Raw genomic sequence first — 20,638 nt, forward strand, 5'->3', positions numbered from 1 at the left:
GCCAATAAATCAACGATACGCATACACAAGCCGCAGAACAGGCTGACAAAATAAAAAGCCAGCGACGATGATGAAAAGCAGCTTAAAATGTCATCTTTTGTATGGCGGAGCAACAGGACGAGGTCCTGGTGGTTGTGGCTATGCTTCTGTACGAGGAGGAATGAACTATGACTACTTACCGATCAATAATGACGGGATCCGATGGCGTCTCGTTGCGGTTACCACAGCTCTTCTTATCACAGCAGCGGCTGAAAAATAAAACAACAGTTTTGGATAAAGTTCAAACTTAACTTTAGTTTAAGTGAGCTGATTAACTGAAAGAAAATGTTTAAGTACCAACTAATTGCATGGTCAGGAAATATTATAAATATTCTAACCAGCAAATCTTTCTTTTCTAATGATAAATCATTAAACTAAACCTTTTCTATAACATTCTCCACATTAATAGACTTCACTTAACTTAAGTTATCTATAGGAAACCTCCTATATTCCATCACCTTTAGCATAACCCAATTCCATTGAACTTTAAAGACTTGGTCTCATGGTGCAAAGTATATTTGAAATGTGACAATTTTTTGGGGGTCAGACATTTGTCATTGCTCTGCACTTATCCCTTATCTGCATCTATATACGCACTCCATATATCTATATCGAGTTCAATGGCTGCGTAATTTTCGACTGCACAGCCCCTGGGCTAGATGTAGAAAACCAAAAAAAAAAAAAACACATCGTACAGTATAAAAGGGGGGCTGGGGATGGTGGGTGGTGTGTTGCGTGGGCGAAACGGTTGGTGGTTGAGGGTCATCTGGGGGTGGTATTTTTGGCTTGGACCCGGCTTTTGGCTTTTGTGCCTTTGCTGGGCATATATAACATAAACATGGATGACTGAAATGGGCGCAAAGCCAAAACGATAAAGAAGACGTCCTCGTTGTCCTGCCACTGCCACTACCTCTATCTCTATCTCACTGCCCGCGCTCTCCACCCCTCTCTTTCTAATGGGGGAGTCTGCAACCCCCGTGTGTGTGTGTGTGTGTGCGTGTACGTTGTCCCCTTGTTTTTGATAATGCTACGCAAACATAAAAACTGGGTGCCAATCCGAAATAATAAAAGATGGCCGGCCCAGCAACAACAACAACAACACGAAGGAGAGGGCAGTGGTTGGGTGTTCAGAGGGGGGTGGTAAAGGATGGTGGCTGGGGTTTCGCCGGCTAAGGCTGTGTAATTTTTTTGTTGTTCGGCTTTCTCTCAGCGAGTTTTTTCCCTTTGCTCTGCCGTTTTTATTTTCTACGCAACCTTCAACTGTCAGAAAGCTGCTAGAAGGGTGAACAGCAGCCCATGGGGTGGTGGGGGTGGCAGTGGGTGCTTGTGGGTGGCGATGAGGCGGCGCGGTAGTCAACCATTTATACGTTTCAGCTCGCGTGCGTTTGAGCGTGAAAATAAAACGAAGGACACTCTGCCGCCCCGCCGGACGGAGCTTAAAAATCAACAAAATTAAAGCAGTCCCTGGAAGCTTTGGGGGGAAAAGCGTAAGAAAGTCTTAAGGAAAACCCAGGAAAAATCACGGAAAAAAATACGGTCAAAACAAATGAGAGCTCAGGTCTCTATAATTTGAGTGGCTGTGGCCAACATCCCTTTTGGGATACAAAAGGCAAGTTTAAGAAGCTCCTGGGAGTCGCTTTCCGAATGCCCGCGAGACTTGAGATTTTGATTCGCAAATCGGCAACGAAAACGTGTGGATTGCGATGTCAAAGGATATTAGATCACTACTAGATAAGCGCACTCACCTGCACATCACCTCGTGCGTTAGGAGCACTCGACACATCTCGGGATTCTTGTCCTGACCCTCATATATGATGGCCTGAAATTGGAAATAATGATGTGTTATAGATTATAAAGTTTATGGTTTTTACTATATAATATTAATAAGTTTGTTATGTGGATAGGGGAATAATGATTCTACTAATTCTAATAGATAGATAATACTTCCTTCTATCGATTAAAGGAAAAACAACACAGGTAAAGCTAATTGTTTTGACCAAATCAGACAGATTACAATCTCATGGATTTTGCTACCTGCCACCAGTAACCAGTAACTCCACGTGACCCCGTTATTAACCCTCTGCCATCGACACCCGACCCCTCTACAAATTTGACCCCTATCCGCAATCGTTTTGGGCTTAGACAAACACACATAAATGCTAATTACAGAGCCCCGAAAACTTAGAGACCAGCAAATCGACATATGGGACATAATGCAAATATTGACAATGTCCACAATTTTTACCTCTGCATGAACATAATATGCGAAGGGTATGGAGGGGCAGGGGCATCGAGGGGGCGTTCTAGTATTTGTGTGTTTGCCCAGTGAAAACGCCACTCGAAACGACTGTCTATTTGTTTGTTGTTTCCTTTTTTCTGTGGTGGCAGTGAGGCGTGCTTTCGAGGGGATGGTGTTTGTGGGCCAAGAATCGTGCCATGTGGAAGGAACAGGAACCGCAAGTGCAGCGTTCGACAATCTGCTGCAATTTCCGCAGGCCGCTCTTGAAGTTCCAACAATAAATAGATAAACAAGGGGATGAGGCGCGTTGAGGTTGGCAGACAAAAAGGCGCATAGTTCTCTAATTTAAAAATGATTAAAGCGGGTGTCCTACTACCGCCCCCTGACCGTAATCCAACACTCATCCAGCGAATTAGTTGGCAAAAACACGGCATATGCGAGGGGTGAAGGACGAGGATGTCCTGCGGAGGGTGAGAGAGGATCATTCATCAACTGACGCAGATACACGCAAAAGTAATAACAATAACCGAGTGAGGAAGCCAAAAACCTGAGCCGTGTTTGTTGTTCATCCACCAAAAAGTAAAAACAAAAAGAGAACAGAGCGCTGGCAGGAGGAATCCTGCCACTTGCCGTCAAGGACGAGTGCTTCCTCTGACGTCACTGGCATATGTGCATTTGTTTCCACTTTCGGCAGCGAAACTGTATTCTCGAATGATGATGAGCCCATGGACAGAAGCTGTGCCCAACCAGATAGATAATCAGAAATTAATTTTAATGCAACCAGCAGCAGCAGATTCAGCAGTAGTCCTCCAGAATCCCACCCTGTATATGAATATATATGTATAGATAGGGCCGCCCCCTGCTGTTTTGGCATTAGACTGGGCACATGTAAAATTATGATCATCCCTTATTATCCCGTTTGTCAGGTTAATAATTCCCCCGGCCCATGGTGAAACCTGTAAAGGATCAGGCAGCCCTCGATGGCCCAGCTCAATGTCCAATATCTGCGGGATATTCAGCATTACAGCTCGAACTTTTCCGGACAGAGTGCAGCTAATTATAGGCCGAACTAGGATGGCATATCCTTTTTATCCCAGTCCGAGCTAATGGACTTTCAATGTTTTCCCGCACAGGACATAAAGTTTTGTTTGGATTTTTTATGCGACAACTTGTAATTGTCACCTGTTTATTTAGGACATCGGAAGGGCGAAAGGTAATGTCCTTCAGATTTAGTTGGTTTCAGATAAGGAGATTCATAATCAATGCTAAATAAATCTGGTCCATTGAACTAACCAAAACTAAGTTTTCAAGCCCAGAAAAAAACCAACTTGCCTAAAAAGGACACAAGCTAGAATCGTGGAATCATCCATCATCCTTACGATGGGATGCAGAAACAAACAATTAGTTTGTACCTCGTACTCTGTGTTTTTGCGGAAATCCGAGGCTAAACGGCTCCATCTAATAAAAAAAAACGGCAAACTAAACGAAAGCCACTAAAACTGGAGTAAAAGCGTTTAAACTACGATTTATCAACAGGACAAAGAACAGGAGTCAGCGGCAGGACAACAAAACAGCAAGAAAAAATGTGCAAAAAAGCGAGTGATGAAGTGATGACAGGACAGGCAGAAAAAGGACTCCACACGGTGGCCGCATGGTGGGGGCGGGGGGAGTGGTAGCGGGGGATGCAAACAGGATGAGCCGAGGAAGCTTTTAAATTTTAAACGATTTTCCATCAAACTCCGAGCGATGAGCCGATTTTTTCCAGCATTTTTGCAAATTGTTATTATCGCTTTTGGAATAAAATGAATCGACGCTCGCTGCATTATTCACGCACTTGAATGCTGCATGTTGCATGTTGCACATGCTGCATATTTAACGTGCCAAATAAAAATCTCTCCAAACAAGATAAATTATCGCGGACAAAGGAGCGACTGCAAAAAATGTTTGCGAAAGGGCACAAAAACAAAACACAAAAAAAAAACAATAAAAAAGCGAATAAAAAACCCATAGAGGGTAGCTCTTAATTTATTAAAGCTACATTTATCGGGGCAACGCATAAATTGCCCACCAAGAAGAAAGGACACCGAAATAAAGGTTACCGCTGCAAGGACTCGTGCATCCTCCGTTCGCCATTCGTGCACTTTGTCGAGGGAAATGGGTGAAAGACTTTTTTTGCCTGCCCTTCGCAGGATATTTGCATATTTTTAGGGACACGGGTTAACAATGTAATGCCAGCTTGTTGAAAAATTACATAAGCAAGCGTATTGAAATATGCACTTTATGAAATACAGAGCTGTGTATACCTTTTTTTGGCAGTTATAAATTATTGATTGTTTCTAATTATGATAAAAAATTCTAAAGAGCATTGTGACCTTTCAATAAACCAATCTATGTTTTTTTTTTTTTTTTGAAAATGTAAATATTATTGTGATTTAAATATTTTCAATTTGTAAGCATCGAAAGTATGTAACCTACGTTGCTCATTTATTTAAAGTTAAGATTGCTTTCACCCACATAGGGCAGTGCATTTGGCACACCTTTATAAAACCGAAGTTCCCCCAAGGGAGCCAAAAGAATTTCAAAGGGGAGCATGCCGCATGCATTACACATTTCGCATAATGAGGACGATATCATTTTTCCGCCTGTTTTCTCACTCACTCTCTCGCTCTTTACGCCATCTCTTTCGACCGCAGAAATGCACTTGCCGTGAAATAAAAGCATTTTTAATCGCATTGCGTGCGAAAGGGAGAGCCAGCGTGGGGAGGGCCATAAATCGGGCTGGTGCGAGCGGGACGGACGGAGGGCGGCGCACATGCAAATGTGGAGATTTCGCGCAATCTGTTGAATTTATTGAGTGGCCGGCGGCGCCAGCGACAACAACAATAACCATTTGCCATTAAGCGAGCTGTGCTCGTACAATTTGTTAATAATCGAAAATGATTCTCTCTCTTTTGGCGTTTTAAGTGTTGACATACAAATTAATTTTATCGCTTAATTAGCACGCGCAGACAACAGCATGTGTGCGAGTGTGTGTGTGTGTGTGTGTGCGAGTGCAATGGCTATAGGGTATTTAATGATGCTGCTTTCCGATTTTCGTTTTAACCGTTAGCGGTTGGATAAATCGGGTAACCGGTTGACGGATCTTTGTCATTAGTAGTAGTTCGCCTGGATTTTTGGGCTCCTTTCAACCACTATAACTCAGTTATCTCAGTGCATTAATCGCCAGTTATCTGCCGTCTCTCCTCTCTGCCCCTCGAACGCTATCCATCTCTTTTTGGTTTAGAATTTCGATGCGCTTTTGTGCGTGCGTTTTAATCGCGATAAGCGCAATTTTGGCAAAACACAAAAACCGGGCAAAAGGATTTGGCTATTGTTTTATGCCGGACCCTTATAGCACCAGTCTATCTATCCACCATCCGCTGATGAAAATGAAATATGATCGCCGAAATGAGGCGATTTTCCGTGGTGCCATCGTTAGCTCAAATTGCAATTGCGACGCCTCCCGTTCGAACTGTTTTTGGCCGTTATCTGATCGAATGTAATTATGATTATGACCATGATTTGCTGCTGCATTTGCCCGAAAGGAAAGGGGTTGCAAGGGTTGTGCCTCGTCGCTGCTTGTTTTTTGGATTTTCATTTTTTTTTTCTTTGGTCCTGCCACGTGGATGGCAGTTGACAATTGTCCTGCCTTCCTGCCATTTGCGATTGAGACAATTCCGCCTTAATCGCATTCGGCCCGCCACAGTTCCCAGTTTCGAGTTTCGAGTTGCAATCCCACTTGCTAAAGATAACACTCGCTTATCCCCGCCTTACCTGTTACGCAATCCGATAAAGAAAAGCGACACGCGACAAGCGAAATGTAAAATTCAAAAACATCCAGTCGAAAACAAAGGGTCTACAAAGAGGCAGCCGAACCCACCTAATCCGATCAAATGATTGTTCTTTTCCCAGCTTGCGACACTTTTCAAATGGGCACAAAACTCGCAGAGCTGTGTGATTTTCCCAGGTTTAGGGGTAGGTCTATCAAAAATACGCCACAAGTCAAGCGAAAATGGGCAATTTAGGGAAATCGGAGGAAGGAACTAACCGGGATGTAATAGTTATTCTTAGAAAATATAACATCCATACTTATATGTATGTTTTACTTCCCGATTCGTATTTCGATTATTGTGAAATTGAAACTTGAGTGAGTTGTACAATGAGTATCCATTTGGGAATCTGTCGCATTTAGCACGGGAATTCGTATGTTTCCTTGAAGACCCATTAAACTGCTTGTAATTACTCATTTGCTATATTAAAGTAACTCTCTATGGCGCTATTCAATTTGTCGATAAGCTTTAATTGCCTAAAACAATGCCCATAAATAATCTTCTTATCGGCAAAGCCTAAAAAAAAAATTAAACAAAACTTCACAGAGACCTTTTCTTTTACGGCCATTTTTTTTTCGTGTGTGATATTTTTAGCAAATTCAATTGGTGGCTGCTCAAATAATTTTGCGATTAAATTGCATTCGCACAAATGGATTTGTCACCATAAAGTAAAGAAAAGGGGGCGAGATGTCGCATGCTGTCGATAATTTGTGGACAAATTTATTGCGCTCTCGTTTTCTGATGCGAACGGGCTAAATGGGCAAGGAACGCCCACAAAAACGAAGAGAAATCGAGAAAGTAGTGCCACCGATTGGAGTGAGAGAGAGAGAGGGGGGGGGGGTTAATGGGGAAGAGACGGCGAAAGGAGTCGTCCAATGTCTATAAAAATTTGTCACTCGAGAAATTAATTGCCCTTGAAAAGGCCGAAAAAGGAGAGGCAAGAAAAAGGACTCGCAGGGCATTAGGCCGACAAAAGCGGACATATGGTGCAGCAGGACTATAAGGACCAGTATAATGCCCCAGGACCTGCACGCACCCACAACAAAGCGCATTAACAATGTTCGATCCCCGTGCGATTCTCTCGATTTGCTCGCTTCTCTCGTTAGCCCCGGTCACACCCCTTTTTTTTCACGCGGAAAAGTCGGAAAAGTCCTGGCCGAACGAGCTGCTCGTTTGACGACTCAATTTATTGGCCAAAGGACACACCAGGACACACTTAATTAGCCATGACAATCAATTTCGAATGCAACTTATGCTCGAATCAGCAAAACAAACATCGTGTCCGGGAAAGAGGGAAAATGCACGGAAGCAGCCAAGTGAAAGGAATTGGTTTTTCGTAGCCTGGTTAACTTTGGCCTTAATTTGCAGTGAAGCAGCGTGGCAATCAGGAAGTTCTTAATTTATGTAAGTGGCAATCGCAAGATGAATTGCTAATTTTCGAAATATATTTAAGTGGTTTTGAAGTTGTTTCGAGTTTTCTGTGCAGGAAATTACTCAACCTATTCAAATTAGATGTTTGGGCATTACTTCTTTCAAGTTGTGTAAAGGATTAAAACTTGAGTTGTTATTAATGTATATTATTTATGATTTTCTAATTTTCTAAACATGTATGTTCCGTTGCTAGTTATAGCACCATTTCTTATAATTTATGTTGAGTTCATCCATAACTAATTGAAATATTTTTGAACTCACCTGCTTGGTCACCGAATCGATGAGACGCACGAAAATGTCCTGCTCCTGGCGAGCTCCTAGAAACGGAATATAAAGCATAGGATCACAAAGGGTTCCATCTTTAATAGCACTTCGCACTCACCATTTGCGTAGAGTAACTGCAGCCGGTACTGGATGCCATTGTTCGTCTTGGTGGCATCCGATTCCGAGTCCTTCTCGATGAATCCAATGAAAGCCGTCCGCTCGATTTCGATCGGTTGTCCAGCCCGATCATATAAGGCGATCACGAAGTGAAAGAAGTTCGACTTGCGCAAATTGCTGGGCGGCTGCTTTTCAAAGTGGGCGCGGCCAATGCCCAAACTGCAATGGATCAAAAAAGTAAATAAATGGTGGGAATTAGTGAAATGAGTATTACGTGGGAGAGGAGAGTGTAATTATGCCATTAGCTGGATAAATATAGAGCAGGCCTAAAGAGCCTCTAATTGGCAGCGAGAGTCTAGTTTAGTAGTGACCAGTATTAGGGGCAACTCAATTAGACTAGAGAATGACATTCGGGCAGCAGCTCTCACAACTCAGACAACTATCATTAAAAGCGCATAAGCAACATCAACGTGACACAATAATCCTGATGTATGACAGTCCTTGTTGTCCGCCGAACGCCCCTTGTGCTACACTTGAAATATTTTTGTGTGTATGTACATTTGCTGTATGTGGGCCAAGCAGACAGTGGGCAATTATCGCTGGCAGGACACGTGGACACTGAGCCGCAGACGGCATAAAGGCTTGTCCTTGCCCCACCCCCTCCCCAACTAGTCCATATGCTAAATGTCAGGACCTCGTGTCCCTGCTCCCCTTCCACCATCAACAATCCTCCTGTCAGCGAACAATTACCGGACAATGTCCGGTTGGAAGGACTAAGGTAGGGTCTTGTTTCTTGTTTCTCTTTCCGCTGTATGCATAACGAACAATTTAATTTAGAAAATGCTGATTTTATCAGATTTTTTGTATTTGCGTTATTTGCTGCACTATTTATGTGCTGCTCCTGTTTGCTCAGCAGGCAATGTCAAGGAGCCGCATGTCCTGGCTGGCCAACTGACTCGGGGGTCCTGCAATTATATACACATTTGCCAAAGGATAATGTCGCACTCCCAGCCATCAGCTAATGATAGAGTCTCCATTCCGCTTCCCCCCCGCTCAGCTCTTCGCTTCAATCGAAAGTGCAATCGAATTGCGTCCTAGTTATTAAATAAGTGCTCGAATGGATACCCAGTGGATTTGGTGGACAATTTTATCGGTAGGTACACGGATTTGCCATTCTACTTTTCCATCAGTTCTGATTGCCTTTCAGCGGTTGATGAGCGATACGATTTAGCGAATCATGGAAGGAGCTTTGATTGAACATAGCAAAAGAATCTAATCTGTTAAGGTTTTAAAATTTAAAATAGCTCTATGTTTGTATTTTTAATATATTAACAGCTTCTGTAACAATTTAAATTGTGCATCTTATTTGCGATTTCTTGTTGAGGGAAGCTTCTACGGTATTGCAAAATTTTTTATGATACCCACCTCAATGTCAACAATTCTAAGGACCTTAAATGACGAGAATGTTTATGAGAAGTGAGAGCTTAAAATAACATGAAATACATGCAGATAATGCCCTTTGCGGACTTCAAGTGAATCTGAATACGAATTTTGCGAAGGAAACAAACACATTTTGCGGTGCTAAAGTTGATTCACCCACAGGGTGATATCAAATTAAGAGGCAGCCCAGCTTTTTGTTGGTAGCCGGGGGGACTGGGGGTCGGAAAAGCGGAAGTTCAATGCGATTTTCACCGGCAGTAGTCACCTTTGTGGGGGGGGGAAAAAGCGATGGAAAGGTGGTGCCAGTGTACGACATACGAATGTCAGACATGTTACATTCTGGTGAAAGGTTATTGTTATGGCCATGGAGTGGAGTCGAGTGTTCGAAAAGTGAGCAACGAAATAATGCCGAGTACATCCTGGCAAATAAAAAACTTGTGCCAACACCCCCTCAACCGCCTAAGTCCGCTTCCTTTTTTCCATTTTTTCGATTTTTTGTTTTCTGTTGACTTTTCAACTCGACTGGCTGGAAATTGTGGAAAATCGTTCTGCGGCAGTTTGCCAGCTCACTTTGTTTGCACTTGCCGCCAATTTGCAACCGAGAAGAGCAGCTAAAAAAAAGAGATATAGAACATTTTTGTGGCCGTTTTGCTGTTGATTTTATTATGCCAACATTTAATTGTCGCAAATCGATGCCCAGGTGGCCGTCAGGAAAAATAGCAGAGAGGTGAAAAACTGGACTCTTTCGTGGTCACGTTTAGTCAATTTTTGGCCAGGCACGTGAAAATCCGCTTTCCACACATGCGAGCCCTTTAAAAAGAGCGACTTTATTGGTGGCACAAAATATCCTCATTGTTTAAGGACACTTTACGGCCATTTGTTGCAATCTAGAGTTGGAGCTGTAGCTGCTTCCATTTCTTCTCCCTGGACAATCTTTGTTGAAATAAATTTTCGAATATTCCTCTGATTTACGAGCGGCGACAAGAAGTACAACCACACAATTGTGTGTGGTTTATGCACTTTGTTTATAGTACAACATTGTTTCTGCTGTTCCAGTTAGATGGACTGATAAGTGTTTAAATAAATGGTTTGCCACAAACATATTGAACAATTATCGGAATCGAGGAGATTTATTTGTCGCAAAAGTTGCGTACAAAATAGTAATAAATCCAAAATTTAAATCACAAAAGTTTACGTTTTTCTTGGTGGTGAGATAAATAAATTGGGAGGAAAGTGTCTGAAGGAATTATATTGTGTTTGTTAAATTTGTTAATTGTTATATTTATAAACTTTTAATAAAGTATGGCAGCTTATTTGAAAAGATTGTCTAATCATTTTAAATATTGATTCGGCAAAAACAGGCATACCAATCTAATATATTTTTGAAGTAAATAGATAGGTATCTAAAATAACTTTACTTTTATAATCACTTCGTTGATTGGGAAAAAATATAACTTCGGTTTTATATATCGCAGCTCTGTTGAGAAATAATCCAAAGATTTTCAATATACTAAGTGGTTCAAATTGAGCATAATATGTTTGCTATGCCATTAACTTGTTGTCTTTGCCATAGTTACACTCCATGTTCTTATAAACAATGCAATTTAGGTTCTTTAACACATGAACATATATAGTACTCATACAATTTCTACACTTCCTATAAAAACTTTTTACAACATTTTTCACTTGATTATAATACCATCACAAGTTGTTTACCTCGTATCACAGCGCATTGTCTTATTGTCTAATGTCTGATTGTGATTATGGTTCTGATTAGGATTGTCCTGCCTCTGGATGTGATTATCGAGATGGTGATGTGGGGGGTGTCCGTGTGGATGGGAGTGCTGATTTGCCGCCGCTGAATGAACAAATCCCGCTGTCATTTCGCTCTCGCTTTCCGTTTGGGCAACTCGCGCACTTCTTCTCGGCGCGAACATCTCACGCCAGAAACATCTCAAACGCAACTAAACAAACAAGGGCCAAGAAAAATAAAAGCTTTTTCCGAGCAACCCTCTGTTGGGGGTCCTTTTTGGTCCTTGAGCGGAGAGTGGAGTGACTTCTTGGGACTCGCTTCATTTGGATGAGGCGAAAGTGAAAGTCAAAGTCCAAATAACATCCCTTTTTCGACTCAAAGCCCCCCGCTGCCTTATCCACCCACCCATGTAGTATCATCCCAAAAAAGTGCGTGAGCCCAAACATTTTGAGTGGGAATTTCGAGTGAGTCTGGGATCTGAATGGACGGACTTTGTTTTGGGGTTCATCTTATGGCCCACAGGGTGGGTGGCGGCCATAAAAAGTCGCCCACTTCCCCGGCTGACTGACTGACTTACTACGTTTCGGAATCGCTCCCCCAGGGGCCTCCATATATTGTTGGACTTGGACACACGGGATGCCGGCTTTGGCCAAAAGTAAACAAACGCACTTTTTTTTCTTTCACAGTCTTCCCATTTTGGAGACTTCCTTTTGTTTTGGGCTCTGCGTGCGTGTGTTGCTGAAACATTGTTGCGGGCACTTTGGCGCGTTTTCTCTTGGAGATTGGAGATTTAGGGAGAGATTAGCAGAGATTAAGGGGGTTTCCCGTTAAGCCCACCTTGTTACATGTCAACAATGAATGCTGATGGGCCCCATGTTGGGCGCCATATCATAGGCGATATTTCTTAGAGGTTTTGTGTCTGCTTATTTTATGATCTGTATTATCTAGTAGAAAGCTTAAGATACTGAATGGAATAATGAACATGCATTCGTTCGTTTATTGATGCGTTAGTTATTGATCCTTGTTTATTTAATAAAAACATTGCAAGTACGTTTGTCAGAGAGAGTTTTGGCCAAAAAGCAATGTAATTAAAAAAAATTATGGATAAAAATAAACCTGCATAATTTATAAGCAAATAGGAAACAATTAAGCTATCTGAATATCCTGGAGGATTTTACATTTAAATTATGACGATTCTGTATCACTAGTGGATATTAGCTATGAAATTTACTCTTCTTTCAGATTCAACTTAATACACTAAGCGTTTATTTCATTCCGCGGACCATTTAAATTAGATTGAACACTTTAACACATGGAAGATCACTTTTTTTCTATCGGTCAGTTTTTGTAGATATGTCCAAGGGTTTTGATTTCAGCACTGGGAAAATCACTTTGTTGGGCCATTTTCCGTTCACAATTCAACCCAATCCCTTTACTTACTTGCTCTGGTCAACGACTGGCTGCATGGCCCACCGGCTGCCCAGCGGCTCCTCCTTCAGCGAGGTCATCGGACCGCGCGGCTGGTTCATGTCCACAGCGGCGGTGGGCGGCAGGCCGAACATCAGGCCGCCGGCGGATCGCGGACCGGAAACGGCACTGGGGTACAGCTTCCGGCCCCACTCCATGCCCAGCTCCAGGGTGGGCCAGGGGGAGGCCGAGCTGAAGCCCGGCACCGGCTCTTCGGAACGCAGCTTGAAGCCGTCGGTGGCGAACGGATGGGGATGCGGATGTGGATGCGGATTCGGATGGTGCGAATGCGAGTGCTGGTGGAGATCAGCGTACGCGGCTACGTCTCCTCCTAATCCTGCGCTGGAAATTGTGGCTGCCGTTTTGAAGGCTCTTTGCTAGGCGTTTTACTGTTTGTTTAGTTTTTTATTTGCGTATTGTATTTATAACTCGATCGGTTTGCGGCGTCGTATTGGTATTGGGTTCCCTTTTCTATTATTTTGGTTCTTGGTCTCCGGAGAGCTGGCAATCAATCGCGAAACGAAAGTGAGACAGTCTGTGTGTGTGTGTGTGTGGGTGTTTTTGGGTGAACTGGCCAATGCACCGTAGAGAATTTGGGATTTTCGGAAAATTGGTCTCGCAACAAGTTTGAGCGGCGCGCGCTACCGTCCCGAGTGGCTGTTAAACCCCAACTGAATCCTTGCCAAGCGATGCTGCTGCAGCAGTCGAAAAGAAGCGGCGGCGACGGCGCAGCAGCAGCAGCAATAGCGGCAGCGACGCAGCAGAGCCACAAAGGCGGCCGTAGCGAAAGAAGCAGTAGCAGTAGAAGCAGGGTAAAACGGCAGGCCAACGAGAGTTTCGAAAATGGAAACGAAACGAGTCTGCGCCACTGGGAGAGCGGAGAGAGCGTGCCGGAGGGGGTGGGGGTTGGCGGCAGTCCAATGGCCAATCCCGTGGAGAGACGCAAAGCTGTCAGCAGAAAAAAGAACCCACCACCATCCTATGGCATCCTAATGGGAGCGAGCGGGAGCGAGTGAGAGCAGCCCCCTAGGAACGGTGCGAATGGAACCAGCGCAACGACGTCCCCAATCGAAGGGGGCGTGTGTCTAGGATCTCGGTTTTGGGATCTCGGGTCTCCATTTCAGCTTGGCTTTATTCTCTATTCCCAGGCACCTTCGGTTCAGCTCTTTTGGGAAACCAAAGTGTCAACGCCTGCAAAGACAAAGCCAAAGGCAGCAAACACAAGGCACCGAAAAACAAAACACACAAGCCAAACGGTAACTAAAACCCAAAACCAAAACCAAAATCTCTGGGGAGCCCAAAAGGCAAATGCCATTGTGTGCAGTGCTCAAACCTGATTGGCCAGTTGGGTGTGCGATTTCAAGAGAGAGCGTCGATTCTCTTTAGCTGTCGGCAAAGCAGTTCAAAAACCAAGCAGCGCATAGCTACGCGGAACGGCGGAGAAATAGTGGAACTGCAGATTTGAATGTCGAAAAATATTCAGTCGTGAAAATGGAGAAACTGCAGGCATAGGTCCCTCATTCAATTTAAAATTTATTTTTATTGTATAATTATAATTAGAATTTTTATTTAATTTTAAGTATTGAATTCTTCTGTGACTTTTTAGATAAAAAATAACACATTAATACATTTAATGATGTATCGCTTTTCTATTACATGTATAACGAACGTACATAATTACATTCATAATGTTTTGCGATATGAAGTTATAGTTATATGTACGTAAAGGCAGTTGTAATCCTGTTGTTTGTTTCATAGTTCACTTTCTTCCCTTTATATCTTGCCTTTTGTTTTATAAATTTGTTGTAAGCACAGACTTGATTAGTCATCATTTTCGGGTTTAACCCTTCTGACTTTCGCACATAATTTAGGCAGAAGAAGTTGTCAAACAGAGTTGAGTGCCTATAGGCATACCCTTCGCATCCAAATGCCTCTTCCTCTTTCTCTTCCACCAGCAAGGGATTAGTTACCGGAACCGCCCACAAAATTTTCACGCCTCGTTAGGAGAACAAAAGGTGAAAAAAGGTCAGGGGATGGCATTGGTTTTTGAGGTTCTGGGTTCGCATGAAAAACAATTTGCATTTTCCGCATTTGCGGTTTCTGCCTGTGACCGATTGAATGGACGAGGGAAAGAGAGAGAGCTTGTTTGACTTTTCCGTGAATTAATTTGGGGGGGCGTGGTAATCTCATTAACTTCTGACAAGGACCGAAAACTCCGTTAACCACAAGACGGCAACTCTTTTTCCCGAATTTTCCCCACACCCACACTTGTTGGTCTATTTTTGAGAAGTTCTGGAAACATTTCCCCAGAGCTGCTAGGTCGCACAAAATTTTATGTGTAAATCAAAGGCGAAAAGAGCAGACTGAAGATGTCCCCAGACATCGCTAATTAACCAAAATAACCAGAAGGAAATTCCACGCCCTTTGACAAATAAATTTTCTTTTTCGGCAAAGGTGAAGAAAATTCCCCGATCCAAAAGCTGTGGTCCGCGTGTTCGATTAACCCCTTTTATCACGCCCAATCCTCAGTGGAGTTTCCCGGCCGCGACAGCTGTCATGGAACACCATGACCCTTTAACCCATGCCACCCCCTTTCGGTGGCGATGCCCCCGGAATTTGATTCAAATTGTTTACAATTGGATTTACATGGCGCCGGACTAGCGCACTAGCCAATTGCTAAATAATTTGTTGGTACATTCTCCGCATTTGATTTTTACCCAACCCCTATGGTGACTTAGGGGATTACGGAGGGTTGGGAGAGTGACAATCGGAAGGACTCTCATCGCCACAATTACACATTTTGTCAATTAGCCAGCGGCTTGACTTTTAAACATAAGCGGATTTGTAGATTTTCGATATTTAAAAAAATATAAAATAAGAAATTAAACAACACACATTGTAGAAGTCAATCAAATTTTCAAAAGTTAGTGTGACTTTAAGTTCACTTATCATAAAAAATGTATTTAAATAGTGTATGTTTACATTTAGCTCATCAAATGCAAGTTTTATGTGCCCCCATATTGGTAGCATGAAAAGAAACCACTTCTATTTCCGACTTCCTTGAGGAAACCCTCATCCTTTTCCCGCGACATCACATCCTGCGCCATCTTTAAAGAAACCATGAATAATTCCAATATGCAAACTGACTCGCATGTAAATGTCCCATTTGTCACTCGTAAACAAAAAAAGGAAGAAAACGAGAAGGATCTCAACTCCGTCCATATGCAAGACATTCACAGGGTCATAAATAAGGGCGAGCGAAGGAAATTTGAGGCGCGAACATTTTAATTAGTTTCCAGCTCGCTCTCGAGTGTGTCCTTTGGTTCCTGGGGCCAGGACACTTATGCAAATTACCCCGGTGCCCCGACTAATGAGAGGGGCGAGAGCGGCTAACACACACCGTGAAAATAAATCATATTTAGTTACAGATGGAGTGGAAATCATTGCTTGATTTCCACAAGTCATCATCGCCACATCATGCTCGTGAGTTCGGGGGAATTTCGGTCTATTCTCCACGGACTGCGACAGATGCCAGCGATTCATCCAAGTACGTATGACATTGTTGCATTGTCTGCCGTCCGAAGACCACCAAAGTTTTCGATTCCTAGGAATTTTCACCAGCCAGCCAAAACCAAGCTAAACTACCCACCCAACCCAAATGCACTTGCCGCATTTTTAAAGCAAGTGCTCAAGTGTTTGCCACTCCATTTCGAGGGCAGCAAACTGGACTCGAGTGGCACGTGGCACGGGTTAAAAAAGCCAAGTAAATTTAATTAAATTATCTCAAACACGTGTTTGACCAACTGCAACGATTTTGCCAAAACAATCGCAACCAGTTTAAATATTTACCCAATATTCACGGCCTAAACGTTCTCATGAGGGTAACTTACTATGCAGCTATGTGTGTAGGAAAAAGGTTTCGTTTACATAAGAATAACAAAGGGGGATGGAGTCTTCTAAAAATACAACAACCTTTCTACAGATTTATTATTCCAACAAACAGAAGGTGAATCGAATCGTATGGGCTAGGTGCACAATTTCTTCCCACAAAACATTTTCGCACATCGCAACTGTGCGATGGGAAAAACTCGTTTATCAGTCGAATAAAAATCGCAAAAAATCATAAATATTTACAAGTCTCTCGCTTGGCGATCTCCGGCGTTCGATAAGCATTTTTGTGGCCGGTGAAAACAACGTGGCCATAAACATGAAATTATTTTTCAGTCTGGCCAAATATGTGGAATCCAACGCATCAAATGCGAGATTGGAAAAGTGCGGTTGGTTCATTAACTTTGGCGCGACCAAAGATCGATTTGTGGCCAAAAATAGTTAGCCAAAATACACAAAAATAAGAGAAGTTAAGGAAACTTAAGTTGGTTAAGCAAATCAATAAATTCAAAGAGATCTACTTGATTTAAAATTGTACATACTTGATTTGAAGTTGTATGTTTTCAAGTAGTTTGCATTTAATCAAATTCCAAGTTGAAGTTTCCCCAAAATATGCTGTAAATACTTCGATGTTAACTTTTATGAGCTGCTTGTCGGCGAAGAGGAATTCATGCATCTCATTTGGGGTTTTAGTGCAGCTCCCCGAGGGGCAAACCCTGCCCATTTTCCATTTCCCACTCCTCGGCCACCTGGAGAAGCGTGTCAGCATTGGGGATCCTCTGGAGAACCACAAAAACGCGAACCCACTCCTCGCTCTCAAGTAGTAGAGAAATTGTGGAATGAGCTGCGACACATTTACTAGATTAATTAGCTCATTTACGGTTGACAATGTCCGTGTTAATTCCCCAAGAATTAAATGATAACATCATACGAAGTGGACGAAAAAGGTGTTCTACGTGTCAATGAAATGGCTTGGCAAATGCTCGATGACACTAATACGTTTGTTTGTAGGGGGTTTTCTCTTCGTTTTTTTTTTTTGTAGGGGTAGTAGTATCTGAAGTGCAGACGATTTGCATAATTCGAAGGACCAGCAAAGGACGCACCCTTCGCTATCCAAACGCCCAGCTAGTTTGAACCACTCACACCTTCCCTGATCATCTTTTCTGCACCCCATCTTTATATGTTCCAACTCCCCCTTTTCCGAATACACAGACGGAAAATATTCATTAGTTATAATAAATTAAGACCAGAACAAAGGAAAATATATTTTAAAATACTAGAATAATGCTTAGAAACTAAAGAACTGCAAGATCTCGCTTGTAAAGGGTTTCCTAGTTTCACTCAAAAAATGTTGCAAAGATCGAAAATCGATCGTGTAAATCATAGGTTATATTAAATTTCTCTCAGTGCACTTAGGCACAAATATAATTTGACTTCATTATGCGAACAGTTGTTGCCTTTAGTTTTGGTAATTTATTTCAATTTTTTCAGTCCTCCGTTGCTCGAGACTGCCGTGGGCAGTAAGGGGTTAATGCTCCTGCAGTGCAACCCCTGTAATAAATAAATATCTAGGTCCTGCAAATGTTCATTTAACTGAAGTATGTGTGTGTCTGTGTGTGTGTGTGGGGAAAATGTCTCAAATGTTTTGCTGCCGCTGCCATTGTTGCAATTGTAATTTGTTTTTATTGTCGCTTGTTGTTTGAAGAATGAGTATTCCGGGTGTGGCCATAAAGATGATTCTCTTTAGTCACATCAAAAATGTTGCTAGGCTAGAAAAGAACTAGCCTATCACAACATGGATGCCAGCATTCCTAATTAATTTTTGTGAAATTTTCAAATCTCATCGGACCCCCAAAAAGAATGTGGAAGGAAGAAGCTGGCAGCAGGACTAAGGAAATCCCGAGGGGGCGACCTTTTTGGCCTTTTTGGTCTCAGTGTCGGCCACAAACAAGCTGGCTAACAAACAAAAACAAACAAGAAAACTGGTAGCAGAATAACGGTACCGGTCTTGGGCGTGTTTCGATACTGGACATCTGCACTTTTGGTCAGACATTTTGGAAAACAAGGATATTGACATATTATCTTCGTCTCATTCTCAAAGGTTTCTCCGTAAACTTAACAGCCAATCCCATTCGCAATCCACTCGAAACTTCAGTTTTGTGGTCCTGCTCTAAAGGACATAACCATGCATATAAATTTGATTATTATTAAGTCGGGCACATTAGTGAGCATTTCTAATGAATGGAATCGAGTCGAGCAGATCCTTGTGCCCGAAAAAAGGGTCAGCCCACAGACACACACCCAACCACCGTCACATACGAGCTTGTTAAAGCCAATTTATAAATACTCAGGTTTATGGTTTTAAGTACTTAAATATTTAGCACACTTCTTGGCCTCAGACTGTAGCTCTCCCTCTCTCTCTCTCTCTAAGGTTATATACACCTCTCTTTCTCCACGTGTGTGAGGCTTTTATTTATAATTTATGCGTCCGCAGGGCGACACTCATTCGGTTGCGAGTGGGTGTGGGCATGAGTGCACTCATTAAGCAAAGGATGTCCTTAAAGGTAAATGAGCAAATTTAATTTAAGCTTTATTTTTACCATATTTTGGTGAATGGATACAAATGCTCCTTAAGATCTATTAATAATATATATCTTCTGATATATGCACCATTTTTGTAATACAATAGTAAGTATCACTCATGATTAATAACCGAAACATCTTTTCCCCAATTAGGTAACACAAAATGAGCAAATTCAATCGCGCTAAGTGCTATATAGACCAATTTCCTCTTTTCAACCGCCCCCAATTCAAATTTTTGAAGAACATTATGCGCTGCCATCGAAGTGACCTGATTAATGAAGCCATTTCGATTCCGTTGTTCAGCTTAGCGATTTCAATTATCGGACATGTTAGGCGGGGTTGCACTTACCAGGGGGGGTGGCTGGTTGCATGGGCGGTGCAGACGACCGCCGATTAGCACGTGCCACTCGTTCCGAGCAAAATCGCAGGAAGCTAACCAAAACGCAAGGACACGTGGCAGGAGCGCAGCTTCCAAAGATAAACATAATTATGCAATACGAGGGGGAATAGCAACGGAAAGTTGGCCAATCTGATAACACGCAACGAGATTTGTCATCATCAAACAAAGTGGGCGTGAAAATTGCGGATGAAAAGCAGCCAGGGGTTCTGATCGGCAGGAAGGAAGCGACGATGTAAGGATGCAAAAAGGACACGACGCAATGCTTCCTGCCCGGATGCAATCATGTCCGAGGCGTGTGCGCGAAATATCCTTTGTTTGCGTTTCCCAGGACTCGGAAAAGCGGTACGACAGTAAAGCAGTCGGAAATAATTGCACAGCAGTCAGGATAATAAAGATACTCGCGGTCCAAGTACATTATCGAAATTGATACGCCAGCTATACTATCTGGCGCATATGCTAGTCGAAGTAGCTATATATCCTGAGGGGGCGGAGTAGGCTGGCTATTCCAATTCGCGATTCAGGTCGCGTTTGTTCGCCACCAACCTCAATGCATTTCACTTTGTCGTTGACTATCCACATACACTGCGATAAAATAGCACATCTATTCTGTGGATAAGTTTTCTTTAGAGTAACAAGTTACCTATAAAAGAGTCCTTTAAACACATTCTTACTTAATCCCTTAACCTAAGCAAACTAGGAAATTAGCTAATTATTTTCCAGTGTAACTTCAATTTGTCTGACCATCACGTAGTTCATCAGGCAGCCTTCTTTCAGCCTTTTGTCCTTGTTTCGCATTAAAGTTTCATTTGGCCGAGGCCACTTGGCATGCGGCAGCGTCACTTTTGACCTGGCTGAAAGGATACTAATCATAGCACTGCCTCCATGAGCAACGTTCTCGGCACATCCTCATCAGGCTGATTGCGAAAAATCACTGGAGAAATCAAGCGAGGTTCGTGATTCCATACTGACATATTTGGTGAAGTGGATTTGGAGTGGTTTTCCCAACCCACACATTCAAGTGACAATCACAGTCAAATTTTTTCGACTCTTTTGTGTATTTTTAGGCGAAAAAACAGAAAAACCATGAAAATCAATTTCGCTTGAGGGAGGTTGAAGCTAAAAAGCATATTGTCATTTGGTCAACCCAC

The 20,638-nt window shown here is 42.6% G+C and overlaps 1 protein-coding gene across 5 annotated transcripts in view; it reads right to left on the minus strand.

Annotated features, from left to right (window-relative positions):
* The window catches only part of kn (knot), a gene marked incomplete at its 5' end in the record, with an annotated part of 34,412 nt that overhangs the window by 13,013 nt on the left and 761 nt on the right, over positions 1-20,638 (minus strand). For 3 of the 5 annotated variants that reach the window (NM_137146.3, NM_080074.4, NM_166070.3), the window contains 5 exons: positions 180-248; positions 1,785-1,858; positions 7,840-7,895; positions 7,961-8,178; positions 12,593-13,294. In NM_137146.3, the coding sequence (NP_610990.2) occupies positions 180-248; positions 1,785-1,858; positions 7,840-7,895; positions 7,961-8,178; positions 12,593-12,777 (602 nt within the window). Of the gene's footprint in view, positions 1-179; positions 249-1,784; positions 1,859-7,839; positions 7,896-7,960; positions 8,179-11,115; positions 11,366-12,592; positions 13,295-20,638 lie in introns of those variants that run through there. The other 2 variants (NM_001103847.2, NM_001274051.1) reach the window with 2 other exon arrangements.

Source organism: Drosophila melanogaster, chromosome 2R (assembly GCF_000001215.4).
Source record: "Drosophila melanogaster chromosome 2R".
NCBI lineage: Eukaryota > Metazoa > Arthropoda > Insecta > Diptera > Drosophilidae > Drosophila > Drosophila melanogaster.